Below are 16,399 nucleotides of genomic sequence, written 5' to 3'. Positions count from 1 at the left end.
CACTCCAGATTGTCCCTTATTTGATCATTATATAGGTTACATGAGATTTAGTGGCTGCTTGCCCAGGCCATGCCACATAAAAATGCCAAACAGAACATGGGCTACAGTCAGACATCAATAGTATTAATCAATGAAGTTAATAGAGCAGACCCAGATCTTACATAATCTATCACTTGCTTTATTGTCTTTAGTTTGTTGGAAATACATACATACTGACCTTTGGCCAGTTTGTAAGTGTTACCAATCTTGGCAGATAAAGGAACAGAGGTGCAAGTGGGTAATGCGATTAGCCAAGGGGTCATGCAATGTGTTCAAGTGTGGGTGCTAGGATTAGAACCCAGGTCACCTAAGATCCCAATGACCAACTTATTTGCTAGCCCACAACACTCCCCAAGCCTATGTTGGTAGCCAATATGCCAGTCACTCTGAAAGGTCGGTAGGATTATGGGAGAGCCAGCATATGACATGCTTGACAAGTCAGCACCACAACATACCTGCTTTTGTGGCAGATTCTTAAAGCCTTTGCTTAATACAATGAGTTCAAGTGGAACCCTTCTTAGTGCATAAGCTACCTTGGCATTTATAAAAAAAGGATCTTATAAATAGGCTGTTTAATATGAAGAGTCTCAAGAAAATCATGGAAACGATCATATGCCAAATGCATAACTTAATGCCACATATAAAGCAGTTCTCTAACATTAACTGTGGATCAATTAAGTCTTTTATGTTTAAGTATTATACGTATGCAGTGCTTCCAGAAAATATAGATATTTCGTATGAATATGGGATGAATCTGATGATGTCATCACTCCTTTCCCTGAGGTAGCCTCTCACTATGCGGCCAGGGGACTGCAGCCACTATCGGATCCAGCCCGAGTGCGGGGGGAGCATCTAGGGGGCGGGGGGGTTCGGGTGAAGACCCTTGGGGGAATATGACATCATTGGGGAAAGTCACATACACCCATTCCATTTTGCAGATGTTCCCACCATACCGCATGCCTGAATAGCATACTGTAAGACCGTTCCTCAACCCCTTGCCAGAACTACTCTTAGTATTCCCCAACCTAACACAATGGTTAATACACCAACTACTGAGACGAGAAAGAGGGAAATAACAATAAAGATCACCAAGACCGGTAAGCCTACACAGTGATATGGTCGTTGGAGGTTATTTAATCTTCCCGGGAACTTTAAAAGCAGCTCAGCTGACGGCAAGAGAAGTGAGCTGCAGACACGGGGCTGCACGGTGACGGATACCGACCAGTACGTTGAGGTGAAGGACGCCACGGGAGATGTGTCCCAGCAAATCCAGGCAGTGGAAAAGGAAACCGGAGTGCAGAAGGCTCGCTGCTCGAGAACGCAAGGCAGCGGGAACCGAAAGACACACCGAAGCAGTTGAAAGGACGCAGACCGAGCGAGCAACTAGAAGGAAATAAAAGCAGAGAAACGCAGAGAACACTACAAGCACCTGGTAAGCCCAGGGAAGTCGGAAGGGTTACTGGGTGGTCTGAAAGTGTGTGCTGATTCGTGGAGTCACGTTGCGAGGCTAACCTACTTGTAAGCCATGCCATAAAGGGGTATTGAGCCCATATTCCAAAGGGGAAAGAATTTAGCAAGAAAGGCAAATAAATATAAATAAACTGGGAAAATGAGGTAGAGTCCATTGTATAAAGGAGAGCACTATTAAAGAAATTGACATTGTTAAGCAGGGAACGATACAACAATGTTGGGAAAATATTTTTTCATTGGTGAAAGGAAAGTCAATATATGAAAGTCTTGTAGGTTAGTACATCAGGTCAAGATAAGTGCTTTGTTTGTGTGAAAGTCCTGGCAGGGGAATATACCAGGCACAATCAAGTGTGTGTAAAAGAAGGCTAAACTTAAGGAAGATCCATGCCCTTGAGATTGTGGAGTGTTAAATGTCAGAAAGATCCCTGAAGGAGAATATACCAAGTGACCTGCAAGCCTGGGACTCGCAGCTAAGTAGAAATACCATAAATGAGAGAATCCATAGAAAGTCACATGCCCTTAGGATTTTTTAACTGTTTGAAACATAAGGAAAAACCTGGGGAAAGGCATTATTCCCAGAGAATTGTGAAGGAGTTTGATTCTTTGTTGGAACTTTTGGTTGTTGTGAAACCTGGGGAAGACAGCCATCCCGTGGAATGGTGCACATTGTCTACTTGGAACTTTGGTTGGATTTTTCATCTTTGTGTTGGAGTCGGACATTTGTGCACCTTGAGATCCAAAACCAACACCCTTTGCACCTTAGAATTAGTTTTGGAGTGTGAGGGCCAGAATAAGACTTCGGACACAGGATGTATTTTGCTTTGGACATCTTGACAAAAGAAAGGCCCATTCGTTTTTGGTTAAGGTAGGAAAATACCTCCTAGATTAAGGATAGTGAGGCCTTTCTAACCCCTTTATTGTTTTGAATAACAGTTTAACCCAAACCATGAGTCCTCTGAGGCAGTGTCTCATTATTGGCTTCTCACAAATGACATGGCTACCTTTGCTTGACTTTGATTCACTTTTCTGCATTTCCTAGAGCAATAATGGCTAAGAAAATCAAAATGCCTACACAGAACAAAATGTTATCATTATGTACGTGACACAGATGTAATCAGGGGGCTTTGGAGAAGGTATTGTGAGTGTAAGAGTCCAGGAAGACAGAACAGTAAACTGGTCAGATAGCACAGTGAGTAGAGCACTCGCTTTGACATCCGTGCAGAGCCTGCTGATGCAGGTTCGAATCCCGACAGGGCCAAACACAGCCTTTTATCATTCCGAGGTCGATAAATGAGCACCACACACTGTGGGAAATAAGCAGCGTTCAGATTCCGGAGGTATCATAGCGCTATATAAATGCACAAACAAACAAACAAGGCATCAAGAAGGCGGCCAAAGAGGAACCAGCACGAGGCTAAGCCAAGCCAGAGTTTAATCAGCGGGGCAGAATAGAAGAGATGTGCCATCACTAGCAATTAAAGTGTACATTAGGGAGTGCGTAAGTAGAAAATCCAAGAGACAACATGGATGATTCACAAACCACCCTTGTTGGGCATTTGCGGTAGCTTATTGTTGTGGCTAGGTCTCTTTTCTCTCCCCACGAATGGTATCTGGGTGCTGGGGCCACTTTCCAACAGGGTTGGTCAAAGTTCTGGGGTGCACCAGTAGTGGCCATTTGAATTTCTTGGTAGCGTCACCTAAACGCATCCGTCAATGCCTGACAATTCTTCAAGACCTATAGTAAGCATTCCAAGTCCACAAAATTGGGTAGAAGGCCAGCTATGGTTTTTGTTAAAGTAATAACAATGCCAGATTACCTGCAGTGGAATCAACATTCTCCCAGGCAGCAGCACCTCCCAGCGCATCATTCATTGGGGGCATGGCAGACTAATCCATCTGTCAAGAAGATAGGTGGCCCTAGCGTAGAACACTCCCAGTGCTTCGCTCTGAGATATAGTGAGCCGTTTCGTTAGCAGCAAGGTCACGGGTTGGTGGAGGTGGTGCCTTCACCTCCTTTTGGAAAGAATAAAGGTAGAGTCCCGGATGCCATGTGCTTTCTTAGGAAGGATGAATATCCACACAATTCAAGGGGTAAAAACCACTTGGTTTTTATTGTTATAAAGTAGACATGTGGTCTTGTGGGGTTCAGCCGACAGGTGTTTCGACCTCTAGGGTCTTTATTAAGGCTATTATATTTGGTTGAAGCCCGAACAAGTCCTGGGCTTCTAAGTCCTGTATTGGCTGTGGTATGGTCGAGTTTGTCTGCCCTCGGTATGTAGGGGCTGCAATAATTGGAGGAGCAGCATTTGCACAGAGAGGGACATTTACAAGCCTATCAGAATAATTATTGCAGCCCTTACAATAGTCCCTAGAATATAGCTGGCCTCAGAAAACATCTAATAGACCCTGATTGGTTGTAGCTTCATTCGGGGATATGACCTAGTATGCTTCCAGGAAACATGTGAAATGGGGTCGATCATATTGCAGGGGTATGAAATATTCCATGTTGCAGCCACCAAGGGGTCCAAAGGGAGACCCTTTGGTGGGTTGGCAATATGGATAAGTACTGCCATTGATTGGCTAGTTTCCATTATTGAATCAAGTTCCCCTGGAGTTCAGTACCTGGTCCTTGCCCTACCAGGCACTCAACCTACTTCCCTGTTTAATGAATATAATCGGGTTACAAATAAACACACAATTGGCAAGGAATCTTGCAGAAACAAATGAAACATATGAAGACCTAGAACTCCAAACTATACTTGCTGGTGACCTGAACCTCTGAATTGAGCCCCTACCCGATTTGGAGGGGGTATGGGATGACCATGACAATGTGTGTGATATTCCTGCATTTGACTCCCCCCGTCTTGGGCAGGGTCCATCCACAGGCTCTTGGCTGCACTCCCCCTCCTTAACATTGTCTGAGGGCCTGTAACAGGTGCTTTGGACTGGACCAGCCAGCAAAATGTACATACCAAGGGAATAACAACAACTGGCTAATAGATCATATCTTTCTGTCTCTGAAAATGTGGACCCATGCAAAGGACTTCAAGGTACTGGAAAAACAGTGAAGTGTTCATAAGCCTTTGTCCCTAATGTTGATCAATTTGGGCAAAAATGAGAGTAACTATCAAAATAACCCAAGTAATTCTGTTCAAATCCAGGGGCAATCTAAACAAAGTTAAAATGGCTTGAGCTTCACCTGTAGTCCTTGAGACCAAATATCTATGAGTCGATCCTGCATGATTTAGAGCGGCTCTCAGTGATGGAACATGATGACAGATATATATATATATATATCCTGTATATGATGACTTGATCCTGCATATACAACCCTTTGTTACTAGATCTAGTAAGAGCATAAACAAAAGTTTCCATTAAACATAACATAACATCTGGTTTGATGAGCACTGTAAGATAGCCAAGCTTGATATTTTAAATTGTTTTAAGAGAGGTCAGAAGTATTGACAGGATTGTACTGGGGCACCTTAGAGCACAGTATAGACAATTGATTAAGATTAAAAAAGATAATCATGTCATGCATGAATGGGACAGATTGCAGAAAGCATCTGAATCTGGGGATAGCCGTCTGTTCTAGCAAATAGTTAGCAGGAATAAAGAAGGTTGGTTGTGGTGATGATGTGGCAGCTAACATTAGACCAAGCACCTGGAGGAAACACTTCCAGAATCTCTATGGGATGGAGGCCACATCTGACACCCAGGGAATGTAAGGAACTCATGGGGGCAACAGTAAAGACAGACAAGTGATCACAGTTCAAGGGTGTTTATAGAACAATGTTTGCAGGGTGGAAAAACACCAAAACTGAACCCAAATCTACGATGGGAGCAAGCGTCGACCCTCAAACGAAAATAAGGCAGTCCTATTGGTGTCATGTCAAATAAAAGGGCCTATACTAAGAAACCTATTGCCAAACCTTACAGCTAATACAAAAGGGAACGTGGGATAGTTTAGAAGTGTTCAAAAATAATATGTCAGGATGAAGCAGCTTGAGTTTCCAAACCCCAACGTTTTTAGCACGGGGTAAGGTGGAATCTTGGATACAGCACACACTCGAGCTTCCTCAGCATGAGTCGACAGTTCTTTTCCAGTTTATCAAGAGCCTCGATGGCCAAGTCTTGTTTCCCTTGAAAGGCTCTTGCCTTCGAGGGCCTGATGTGTTCAAATAACAAAACAAAGGTTCCTTTATCAAAATGAAAGTTTGTTTCTTGGTTTCTCTTAGGGTGAGGATTCTTAACCCCTGGGTCCTCCTCTTCCGGCCGCAGACGCTTCTTAACTTCCAGCCTACCTTCACCGGGTTCACTATGGCTTTTCCTTCTTTCACAAATCTTACTGTCTTTTTAGGCAGTTCACTGGACATCCCTCGTTCACTCTTGTCAGCACACTGTTCCTTGGGACTTTAAACTTGGCCCCTTCTAGTTAGCATCCCTCTTCCGGGTTCACTCTTGCCAACTTCATATTCACATTTACTTCTTGCTTTCTTTATAGATCTTAGGTCTAAGGCTTTCGACTGTACAATAATTTTTATCGACCTCCTGTATGACCACTTTTACCTATCTTGACGGCTCTCCTATGGCCTTCTGGTATTTGTAGTTTCACTCCGACGGGGATCAACCAGAGTTTCTCGGAGCAACACCCATATGGTGCTGGTCCCCTTCTGCAGCTTGTCTCCCCTTTACAATGTTACAATTTTCACTTTGCAACTTTCATTCACCACAGCCCGGTTCTTATTGGTTCTCCCCTCGACTCACCAGCTGTGATGAACCGCTTGACAGTCCCCTTTACTGGAGTCAAGGCTGGACCACGGAAGCACGAGTCTCCCTCGCTCCGGTACACTTGGGCTATTGTCCTCGGTCTTAAGTTTCTTTCGGTGGAGGGTTTGCAGGGTTTTGTGGAAAAGGGCAAGGTTGTGTCTCTCCTCGTTAGCCTCTCGATATTTGCCGCCTTTCTCCTCCTCTTGAACTGCCGGGTCTGGATAGCTGTCTCCTCATGCGGTCTGCCTTGCTCGTACTGTGTTCTCTTGCTCCACCTTTTATCCGTATGGGGAAGGGAAAGGGACGTCAGGTGTGCGTAATTCTCGTCATTTGCCCGACTTTGCCCGACTTTGCCTGACTCTTGTATTGGGACATGTCAGGTAAGCGTGCGTTGTGTGAAAGTGTTTGTGTTAGCAAAGGGGAGCGGGCAGTGTTATCGAATGTCCTACATGGTAGGACGGGGAAGAGGTATTGAAGGAAGGGGGATACCATATCTCACCCGTCAAGTGTCCCACTTCCACTCCCCGAGGACCCCTATCCAGGAACTGGATCCAATAACGATGGCTGTATCCAGGCCACCTGGATGACAGATCCCGGGGACTAGCTAGGGAGACACATTCAGGTTTCTCACAGGCACCATATTGCAGAGCTTGGAGAGAGGGAATACTGCAGGTACAATTCAATTTGCTTTACAGGACGTCTCTAACGACATTCGATTCCAAAGCTGGGGAAAAGCACTTGGACCAGACCTAATACTGATTGACCTGGCCAATGATGAACCAACGGTATGGGCACCGATACCATGGCATTTATTTAACACAATTCTTAGATTTAATAAGATGTCCTCCTCTTGGCAAAATGCAACCATAATTCCCATATATAAAAAAGGAGGGAGAGATGATTCCTGGAATATTAGGCCAATCTCTCTACTAGATGAGTGGGGAAAGTATTTATCAGAATTATTTATGAGCACCTTCAGGCATGGGCCATAAAGGAAGAACTCGTCGACCACCTCCAGGCAGGGTTTAGGCATAAGAGAAGTACCTTGGACCAGGCATTCCAGCAACATCTAATCAAGCGGAAATAAACAGTCCTCAGAAATATAAACATGTATTCTGTGTTCATAGATCTAAGGACCGCTTTTGACTGTCACGCGGATGCTGTGGTCCATTCTGGCCAAGAGGGGGGTACCAACCAACCTATTGCAAGTTAAATACAACTATACTCTAACAATAGAGCTTCAGTGCGATGGGGAATGGGTGGTGAATTAAATGAACCATGCACAGTGACCAGTGGGGGGGGGGTGAGGCAGGGATAAGTCTGTGCCCCCTGCTGTTTGAACTATATATTGATGAAGTAATACAGGATGTCAGATTGAAATAATGTTTAGATCAGCCGAAACTTGGGTCAAGAAGCAATCCCAAAACTTCTATTTGCAGATGACGCCATGCTTTTATCAACATCCATGAGGGGGCTTGCAACTACGCTCGGAGCTTTCGTTGAGAAATGCATGGAGCGCCACTTTGAGATCAATATAGGGAAAACAAAATCATTCTTTTTTCGGCTAAAATTTAAAACGTTTACAAAATTTGAATTGAATATTAATGGAATAGCACTTGAACAAGTGCGATGCTACTATTACCTGGGGGGTAAGATTTAACGACCAAGGTAATTGAACCTCACAGATACTCAAATCCAGTGTAACATATACACGCGTGCCAATATGGAGGTTTTTTCAGGCTCATGCCGGGGGTGCCATCTCGCCAGCCCACGCAATGTATGCTGCTCAGGCCAAATCTACAGCCATATACCGGGCAGAGATTTGGGAACACTCAACCAGTCATAAATTGGGCCTAGCTGAAAGATGTATCCTCAAACGTTTGCTTGGGATGCCAACAGTGTCTCTGTTTATATAGAATTGGGTCTCAGGCCAATCCATACTGATGTTATTCTTAGGCCGGTAGTTTATTGGCTTAGATTGTGGACAACACCTGAGCTAAAAATGTCGTGAGGCACTAATGTACATGCTGGAGTTGGAGGGTGGAAGATCATTTCCTTGGTTCCAACATGTAAAAATATTCCTGTTGGAAATGAACTTGGAAGATCTATGGTATAACCCTGGTGCATCACTAGGGGTGATGTGGTAAAAGTAAAGAGAATGTCACAGGAGGCTGCCGAGATTGAATTGGTCAATGCGTGCAGTGGGCTGGCTATGGGAGTCATGTCTGGCCAGTAAGCCGGCCTTAGGGCTTGAAAAATATTTAGATATGGTTAAACCACACCTTGCACGTAGTATGTACGTGGAATTCAGACTAGGTCAACTGAACTTGGCATATCGTACTAGAAAGTGGGACCCCACATGAAAAGGACTTCTGTTTGGTGTGTGGTTCAGCAAGGGAATGTATAGTCAATTTTTTGTTCTTTTGCCAGGGTTACCGTGTGGCCATGAATAAACATCTGAAGACAATTTGCAATACACATGGAACACGCCGAACAAGTGAAGCTATTCTGTTGTTTAGGCGTTGCAATGATATTAATGTAGTATTCTTTATAGCAAATTATATTCATCAGGCCTGGTGTATAAGAGCAAAAATATTAAAAGCTGGAGGATCTGGGAATTAAAATTCAATCACCTTAAATTGCAATAGTAAATACCCTTAAATCGCTACCATGACCCAGATCAATAACCAAACCTAATCTGACAGCTGAACCATTTACCTGCTTAATTGCACAAGCAGTTTATAGCTATCTGCAGTTTACTATGAAGCTAATCTAGTATAATTGCATAAGAACTTTATAGTTACCTGCACCTTATGATGCTGCTAAAAGACTTACGAAAGCGCTTTTTAACTTTTGTGATGATTGATTATACACAACCCAGAACACTGTTTATTGCTTATTTTTGAATTGTTTAAGACCAGTAAATACCTCATGTATCAAATCTTCTTATTGTAAAAGACATTATAACACTGTTTTGGTCCTCGATATTATTATGTTGCTATTAAAGGTATAATTGCACGTCTTGCAATTTTTGCACACCTTTGGAGGTTTGGTTACAACTGCAAAAGATTTAATTATGTATTCTGACCTGTCAAAGTTTTGGTTATTCATGTTATGCATTGCATTTTATCTAGTATATATATCATGGAATTGCTTTGGCTTTCTTAGCTTTCTTGTATATCCTTGTTTTGTTTTATTATGTTTAGAATAGACTGGAATTTATGCAATTCCACCTATCGCATAGTGTGAAGTGCAAGTTTGTGGCTTATAGAATGTTGATCATGTGTTTTTATTCACCCTTTGCACAATATGATAGATATTAGCATGTACCACAATGCACGGCCCTTTCTTTTATTCATGTATTGAACCATCTCTTTTTATCATAATTGTAATATATGTATGTGTCCGTTGGCACATGACTAAATGATCGAATAAAAGCCATATGAAATTAAATGAAAGATCTACTTAATTAGGTTGAAGGCCTGTTATGATTTTTGGGCAAAGTAAAAAAAAATGCCAGCTTACCTGCAGTGGAATCAACGTTCTCCCAGGCAGCAGCACCTCCCAGCACATCATCAACCTCTTTCAGTTTTGGATATTTTCTACTGGTTACCTGAAATATTTATTTTGGATAAGTAAAATGAAAGTATAAGTCATACAATATCAGCATACTATAAATCATAACTAGAGTGCAATTTTGAGGTAACCAAATACCTTTAGGCTGGGATTACCATGTAAACCAATTTGTAGTTCATTCATCCAATCTCTCTCAAATTATTGATGACACATTTTTTTGTGATGCCCAGTATGTTCCAAATGGGTTAGCTTACCTTATACCATAATGGTCAAAAGCAATACTTTACTTTTTTGTATCATTAAACCTCCACAATATACCTCACCAAAGCATAGCTGCCAGGTAACATCACTGGCATTCTGAGAAATGTAAAATCTAAACAGCTTTACATTCAAGGATAAAAATGTATTTCCTAAAATGTGTTACCTGCAGATTTAAAAACATGCAATGGTTCTCCATAAATGGAGGGTCACAATCAAACAAACACACTTGCCTTCCCCAAGTGAAGTCTTAATCTATTAGGGGCCCAACTGTTATTGGCAGAGGTGGTTGGCTCAACCCGAGTGTGTCTACATATTTCTGGTCTAACCAGTTTAACCCAGTCAAGATATTTACTGTGATCTCAGTTACAAAACGGAGCATGGTGTTGGATGACGAGTTTGGAACCAGGATTGCTCTATTATCTTATGCATCAGTGTACATTTTCCATATTGAACCTGCTTTGCATTCAATCTCATTTCCCATCGGTACACCAATAAAGAAGAGATTTTCAAGAGGTAGATTATTTTCTTTTTACATACTTCAAGCAAGATGTTCTCAATCATAGTCTTTGATTTGATTTTATTTTATTTATAAAGCGCAAAAAACCAGGCCCAGGGGCAACCGGGCGCATACTCTTAAACAGGTTACAAAAAGCAGTAGTTACAGTGAGTTACAAAAATATACAGCATATATACATGTACCGAAGGGTACCATTAACAGCGTATAATACAGGGACAGAGCAGAGAGAAAATGTATATTCAGTCCTGTACCCCACATGGAGTCTGGACTGTGTCAAGGTCTCATGAGTCTTGGGAGAGCAGCCATGTTTTAGCATGGTTCTTGAAGGAGTGGAATGATGGTTCAATTCTGATAGGTGTGGGCAAGGTGTTCCAGAGTTTGGAGGCCAGGACGATGAAGCTCACCCCACCAACTTTTTGGAGTTTGCATCTAGGCTCGATGAGGCTGTGAGTTTGGGCTGCTCTGGTAGGTCGAGTGGAGGTGTGGCGTGAGAAGCGAGTGGACAGGTAAGGTGGGGCGTTGTTGCTCAGACATTTGTGAGTCAAAGCTAGGGTTTTCAGGGCAATTCTCTGTTTTACCAGGAGCCAGCGTAAGTGCGATCTGACGGAGGAGATATGAGAGCGTCTCTGGATGTTTAAGGCTGCCCTTAAGGCATTATTTTGTACAGTTTGCAATTTATTAAGGTTAGACTGACTGGTCCCTAGGTAGAATTCCACTGGAATTCTGCAGCTTTATCCATATAATTAGGGGATTCCCCCAAATTCTGCAACTGATGCACTACCTTCACATTTCGAACTCAGAAAAATATGTTTCAAACTCAAATAGATCTTATAATTGGCTAACGCTGCATGAAAAATCTGAATGCAATACCAGACGCTCAACATAGATTACCTACTTACCTTTCACCTTTGTGCTGGAGCCAGGCGTTAAAGGGATAGGACACATTCTCCAGCCTTCAGGGTCATCCAAACAAGATGTACCTCAGACTCTATTCGATATGGCAAGGTTTTACTAATCCATAGTAATTACTAGGAGAGATGCCTTGGAAAGCATGTATTATTCTTTGTAAAGAAGAGGGCATAACTAAAGCATTCCACTACAACCTTGTTGCTAAGATTTGAAAGCGAAGTTAACAGGGCAGGGGGTGGTGGGTGGCTGGGCTCCAGCAGACTGTACCCCCTCTTAAAGCTCCAGCGGGGGCCGCGAGCTATCCAGGAGATGGAACTGTGGAGCTGTCCAAGATGGTAGCAGTCTAGCATGTTTCGAGGCTGCACAAAACTACACTATGCAGAAGTACTGGGTTATGACAGTATACACCCAGAGTTGCTGAAATCGTGAGTGTCACTGTCTCCCGGTTGGTGCTGCAGCACTTGCTCCAAAACCTGAGGAAAGCAGAGTAATGAATTCTGAGCCTGAATCTTCTCCTGCTTCGCTACCTGTTCGGAGACACCCTTGGAGGAGCAAGCTGATGATTGGAGGGGATACTACAGCAGCGAGGAAAACTACGTGGCTGTGTTCCCTGATGGTGTTTGTAAGATGAGGAGCTGACTGGGTTTCCAGAAAATAAGGTTTGTGCAGCAGGGCTTCCTCAACACTGGCTCGCACTCACACCCTCACACTCACAGTGGATGGCATGAAGGGAGAGCATTTTTAACACACAAGGTGGACAGGTCACAAAGAATTAAAAACTCATCAAGTAGTCCATCCCTTTCCCTCAGTAATCACAGAGCTATCCCTTGGGGCAAACTAGCACTAGCAACCGCTGACAGAGGCCGCCTATCTAAAAAGGGACAGCACGGGGGGCGTGGCCTGGAGCGCCGACTATGCGGACGCTCCTTTGATGGCCTCCTGCCTCTGTGAATTGGGGTGGATATAACGCTGGAACGAAGGACCTAAAAGGTGGCTGAGGCTCCGTGAGACCCTGGGGTGGAGTTGGCCACACTCCTGAAGATTGCCGGGGCCCAGCTGTGGAGATATGAGGATCCGATCGTCCGCCTGCATCTCGAGCTAAAATGGCGGACGGGCGTGCAGAAGACCGCGGAGGCCGGGGGACGGCGTGAATGGAGGCGGGGCTCCCATCCCTGAAACATCGCTGCTGCTGCGCCCTGTCACCTCGGACCCCGCTCCCGACATCCCTCAGCAGGGGTTCCCCTCCCCATCCTGACTCGGCGGGTGGCACTAAGCCTGTGGTGCACCAGCCGGCTTCGACCCGTGCCGTCCTGCCTGCGTGCGCCGTCCCCCGGCCCCGGCAGTATTGAGCCGGCATCAATTTCTCGGCGGACGGAGGGAGGGGGCCTCCAGCGGACGACCCGGAGGCCCGCCCTGCAGCTTTGGCGGTGCTCGGGAGCCCGTGGGGGAGTGGGAAGGCTGCCGCTTGGACACAGGCGGCTCCACTAGCATGGATTAGAGAAGCGACATCCGGGAGAGGAGGTAAACCGGGGGGTGGGGGCAGATCATCCACGCCGCACTGCTCCAGAGATTCCCACCTCAGGCCGCCGCAAGCAGCAACCACCACCACTCTCAGCGGCCCGTAGCAACAACCCTCAGCAGCAGTGGAGCCCCTGCCTCCTCACCGGAGCACCCCCTGGCCCATTCCGGGCCTCAACAATAAATAGAGCTTCAGGAGTCTGCCCAAGCCCCCGGGGGAACGAGCCATATAGACCCGAGAGCGGCTGATAAGCAAGACAGTGGGAGCTTATCGGGCCTGGTGAGCCCCTTGCACCATCTCACTACTACCCACTGGTCGGACGCACGAAAAAGCCTTCGGACCTCCTGGAGCGCCCCGGCCCATCTCCTACAACCCTCTTACCTACCTCCTGTGCGCCTCTTCCCCCTATCAGAGTTGAAATCTCCCCTCCAGCCTCTAAAGAACACAATACCTCCGTTTCGACCAGGAAACAAGATGGCCAAACAACCCAAAGGCGGCAAAAACGCAGACATTGCAGCAATGCTGACATCAATGGACAAAGCTAAAAAACAAGAACCCCCTGGTCTCACCCTTCAGGAAGCCCTTGAAGACAAAAGTACCCTGGCAACAACGAATGACATTAAGGCTTTCATGGCGGACATTAAATCCGAATTCCGAGCTTGCATGTTGGAACTAGCTACCAAACTGGAAAACACTGACCAGAGGGTCACTGACGCTGAACAGAGACTGGGGGAAGGTGAGGACCGAACCCAAGACCATGCATCCACCCTGGGGGAGGTTCAGCGTTCAATCAAACTCCTTCAGGATAAATGTGAAATATTAGAATTTAAACAGGAAGACTTGGAAAACAGGGCCAGACGCAACAACCTATGCATTCGGGGGGTCCCGACTTCAGTTTCGGATAAAAACCTGGCAGAATATGTGGGGGACCTATTTCAAGCCCTTCTCCCGGACTTTGAAAAGTCACAACTCCTCCTGGACCGCACACACAGGCTCCGACCACGCCGCGGCGTGGAATCAGACGCCCCACCAGATGTCATCACTAGAGTCCATTTCTACACAACAAAATAAGCCATCTCGGCAATCAGCCGCTCCCGGGATGAAATAACCTTTCAAAGCACCCCTATCCAAATTTACCAAGACCTATCCATCCTCACCCTTCAGAAAAGACGGGTGCTCTGTCCCCTGGCTAACTTTCTACAAGACCAACAAATCCGTTACCGATGGCTCTTCCCCACGGCCTTACAATTCTCCTACAAGGGCACTTAGAGAAGGATCAGCCATCTGGAAGATGCCGAGAAGATCATGAACCTAACCCCCCCGGAAGCTCAGTCACCCACAAATTCTGAGAGGAACACCGAATTGGAACCCCCCAAGGTCGCCCAATGTTAAAGCAAACTCCTGTTCTAGAGTCCCGAGGTTCGGACGGAAGAAATAGCCTCACTTGAAGGAACCCTCTCAGCCCTGTTGAACCGGAAATTGCCCCGATGGTCGGCCTATGCCCGCTTCTGAGGATCAAACCATCTAAATCCCTGGAAGACATACCGATAAGTTTGGCCATGTTGGCTATGAACAGTTACCTGGCCACGTTGGCCAAGGGGGGCGCTGGACTGACAAACCTGACCCCCCGCCCAGTTAAATCTCTGCCACCCGGTTGGTAGCCGGAGCAAAAATCTCAATGGCAGGAGAGCTGGCATCCGCAGGATCTACAAAATGCTGACTGACACAGCTTCATCCGCCGCCCCTCCCCCAAACACGACTCCTCCTGCGCCTTCCACTCCAGATCACTCTATCCTGAAATTCGTTTTGTTGAACGTCAGAGGGCTAAACTCTCCAACTAAACGTAAGTCAATATTGCAAAAACTTCAAGATGAAAATGCCGCTGTGGCCATGCTACAGGAAACGCACCTTCTACCAGCCGATTTCAGGTGCTTACGCTCCCGCCTCTTCCCGAAACAATTTGGTGCATCCGGAAACTCCAAGAAAGGGGGCACTGCTAGAAGGCCAAGTTGTCATTGGCGGAGACTTCAACGGAGTTGCGGACCCCACAAAAGACGAATCCCATCCTCCATCAGCCGGAGACTTCTCCTCAGCTCTGGCACTCCTACGGCTATTCAGAACGCTGGAGCTGGTAGATGCATGGAGGGTTCTCCACCCGTCGGAAAGGGATTTCTCATTCTACTTCCACGTTCACAGAACCTTCTCCAGGATTGATCTCCTTCTGGTCTCCCCTCAGATCCTCTTGTTCATTAATGACGTCACCATAGGCCCACAGATTCTATCAGATCATGGCCCAGTGTCCCTGGAGATCCGGGCTCAGAACCCCCCTGCCAGACACAACATAGATGGACACTCTATGAGCCAATCCTTAATGAAATGGCGCTTAGGGATTCGATCGCAACTACGATTAAGAACTTTTTCCGGGAAAATCCTGCAGCAGACACCTCACCCGCCAACACCTGGGACGCTATGAAAACGGTTGTACGTGGGGAATTCATAGCACAAGGAGTGGCCTTTCACAAAGACGTCAGACCCGACTAGCCCTTGAAGACAACCTCCGGAAGGCTGAAAAAGCTCATAAAGAAAAAGGATGGTCCCCGAGAACCCAACGAGCCATTCGCATGGCACAGAAAATGATCTAGGCCCACTACGCCGAACACACAGCACACCAACTGGCGAAGGCAAAACAATTCCACTATGCTAAAAATAACAAAGCAAATAAACTATTGGTAGCCAAACTGGCCAAAGCAAAATGAAATAACACAGTGTGCACCGACCATGAAATTGAAGGAAGGTTCAGATGCGGATATATTTGAGCTCCTTAATGCCGTTGCCAAATCAAAAGGACTAACATGGTTGAGCCTATGCTCATGGCCATTCTGAATTCTAATTCTCCATCTACAATTAAAACACCTGTTACATAGCCATCCAACTTCATAAACCTTAAAATCATGTCTTGGAATTCATGTGGATTTGGGAATTTAATGAGTTGGCATCATAACTTAAATAAAGATGAAATACCTATGATAATTATTATACAGGAAACCATGAAAACTGAATCCTTGACAATGGCGGGTTACTCCACTTTAAGTTTGTTAGCTAAAAAACATTTAAAGGGACGCCCCTCTGGGAGTCTAGCAATTGCAATCCATACTTCACTTAAACTCCAATCCACATTACTTTGGGATTCTGCAAGTTTACTAGGCGTTCGCCTGGAGACACCTTTTAGCAGATACTCCTCATTGATTGTGATTTCTTTATACTGGAATCCTGCGAATACAACATTAGACGGAATGCTTGATGACTTGGATACATGTTTAGAATTTATTGCTGAGAGG

General features: G+C 45.4%; 1 protein-coding gene across 1 annotated transcript in view; it reads right to left on the bottom strand.

Moving 5' to 3' along the window:
• Positions 1 to 16,399, bottom strand: part of POLR3K (RNA polymerase III subunit K) — a 124,035-nt gene that overhangs the window by 28,910 nt on the left and 78,726 nt on the right. Inside the window, exon 2 of the mRNA XM_069646025.1 lies at positions 9,805 to 9,892. Within this exon, the coding sequence (XP_069502126.1) occupies positions 9,805 to 9,892 (88 nt within the window). The remainder of the gene's footprint in view (positions 1 to 9,804; positions 9,893 to 16,399) is intronic.

This window comes from Ambystoma mexicanum, chromosome 2p (assembly GCF_040938575.1).
Source record: "Ambystoma mexicanum isolate Mex_15411 chromosome 2p, UKY_AmexF1_1, whole genome shotgun sequence".
Lineage (NCBI taxonomy): Eukaryota > Metazoa > Chordata > Amphibia > Caudata > Ambystomatidae > Ambystoma > Ambystoma mexicanum.
Note: the sequence above shows the minus strand (reverse complement) of the source record. Positions and strands in the feature narration are given on the sequence as shown.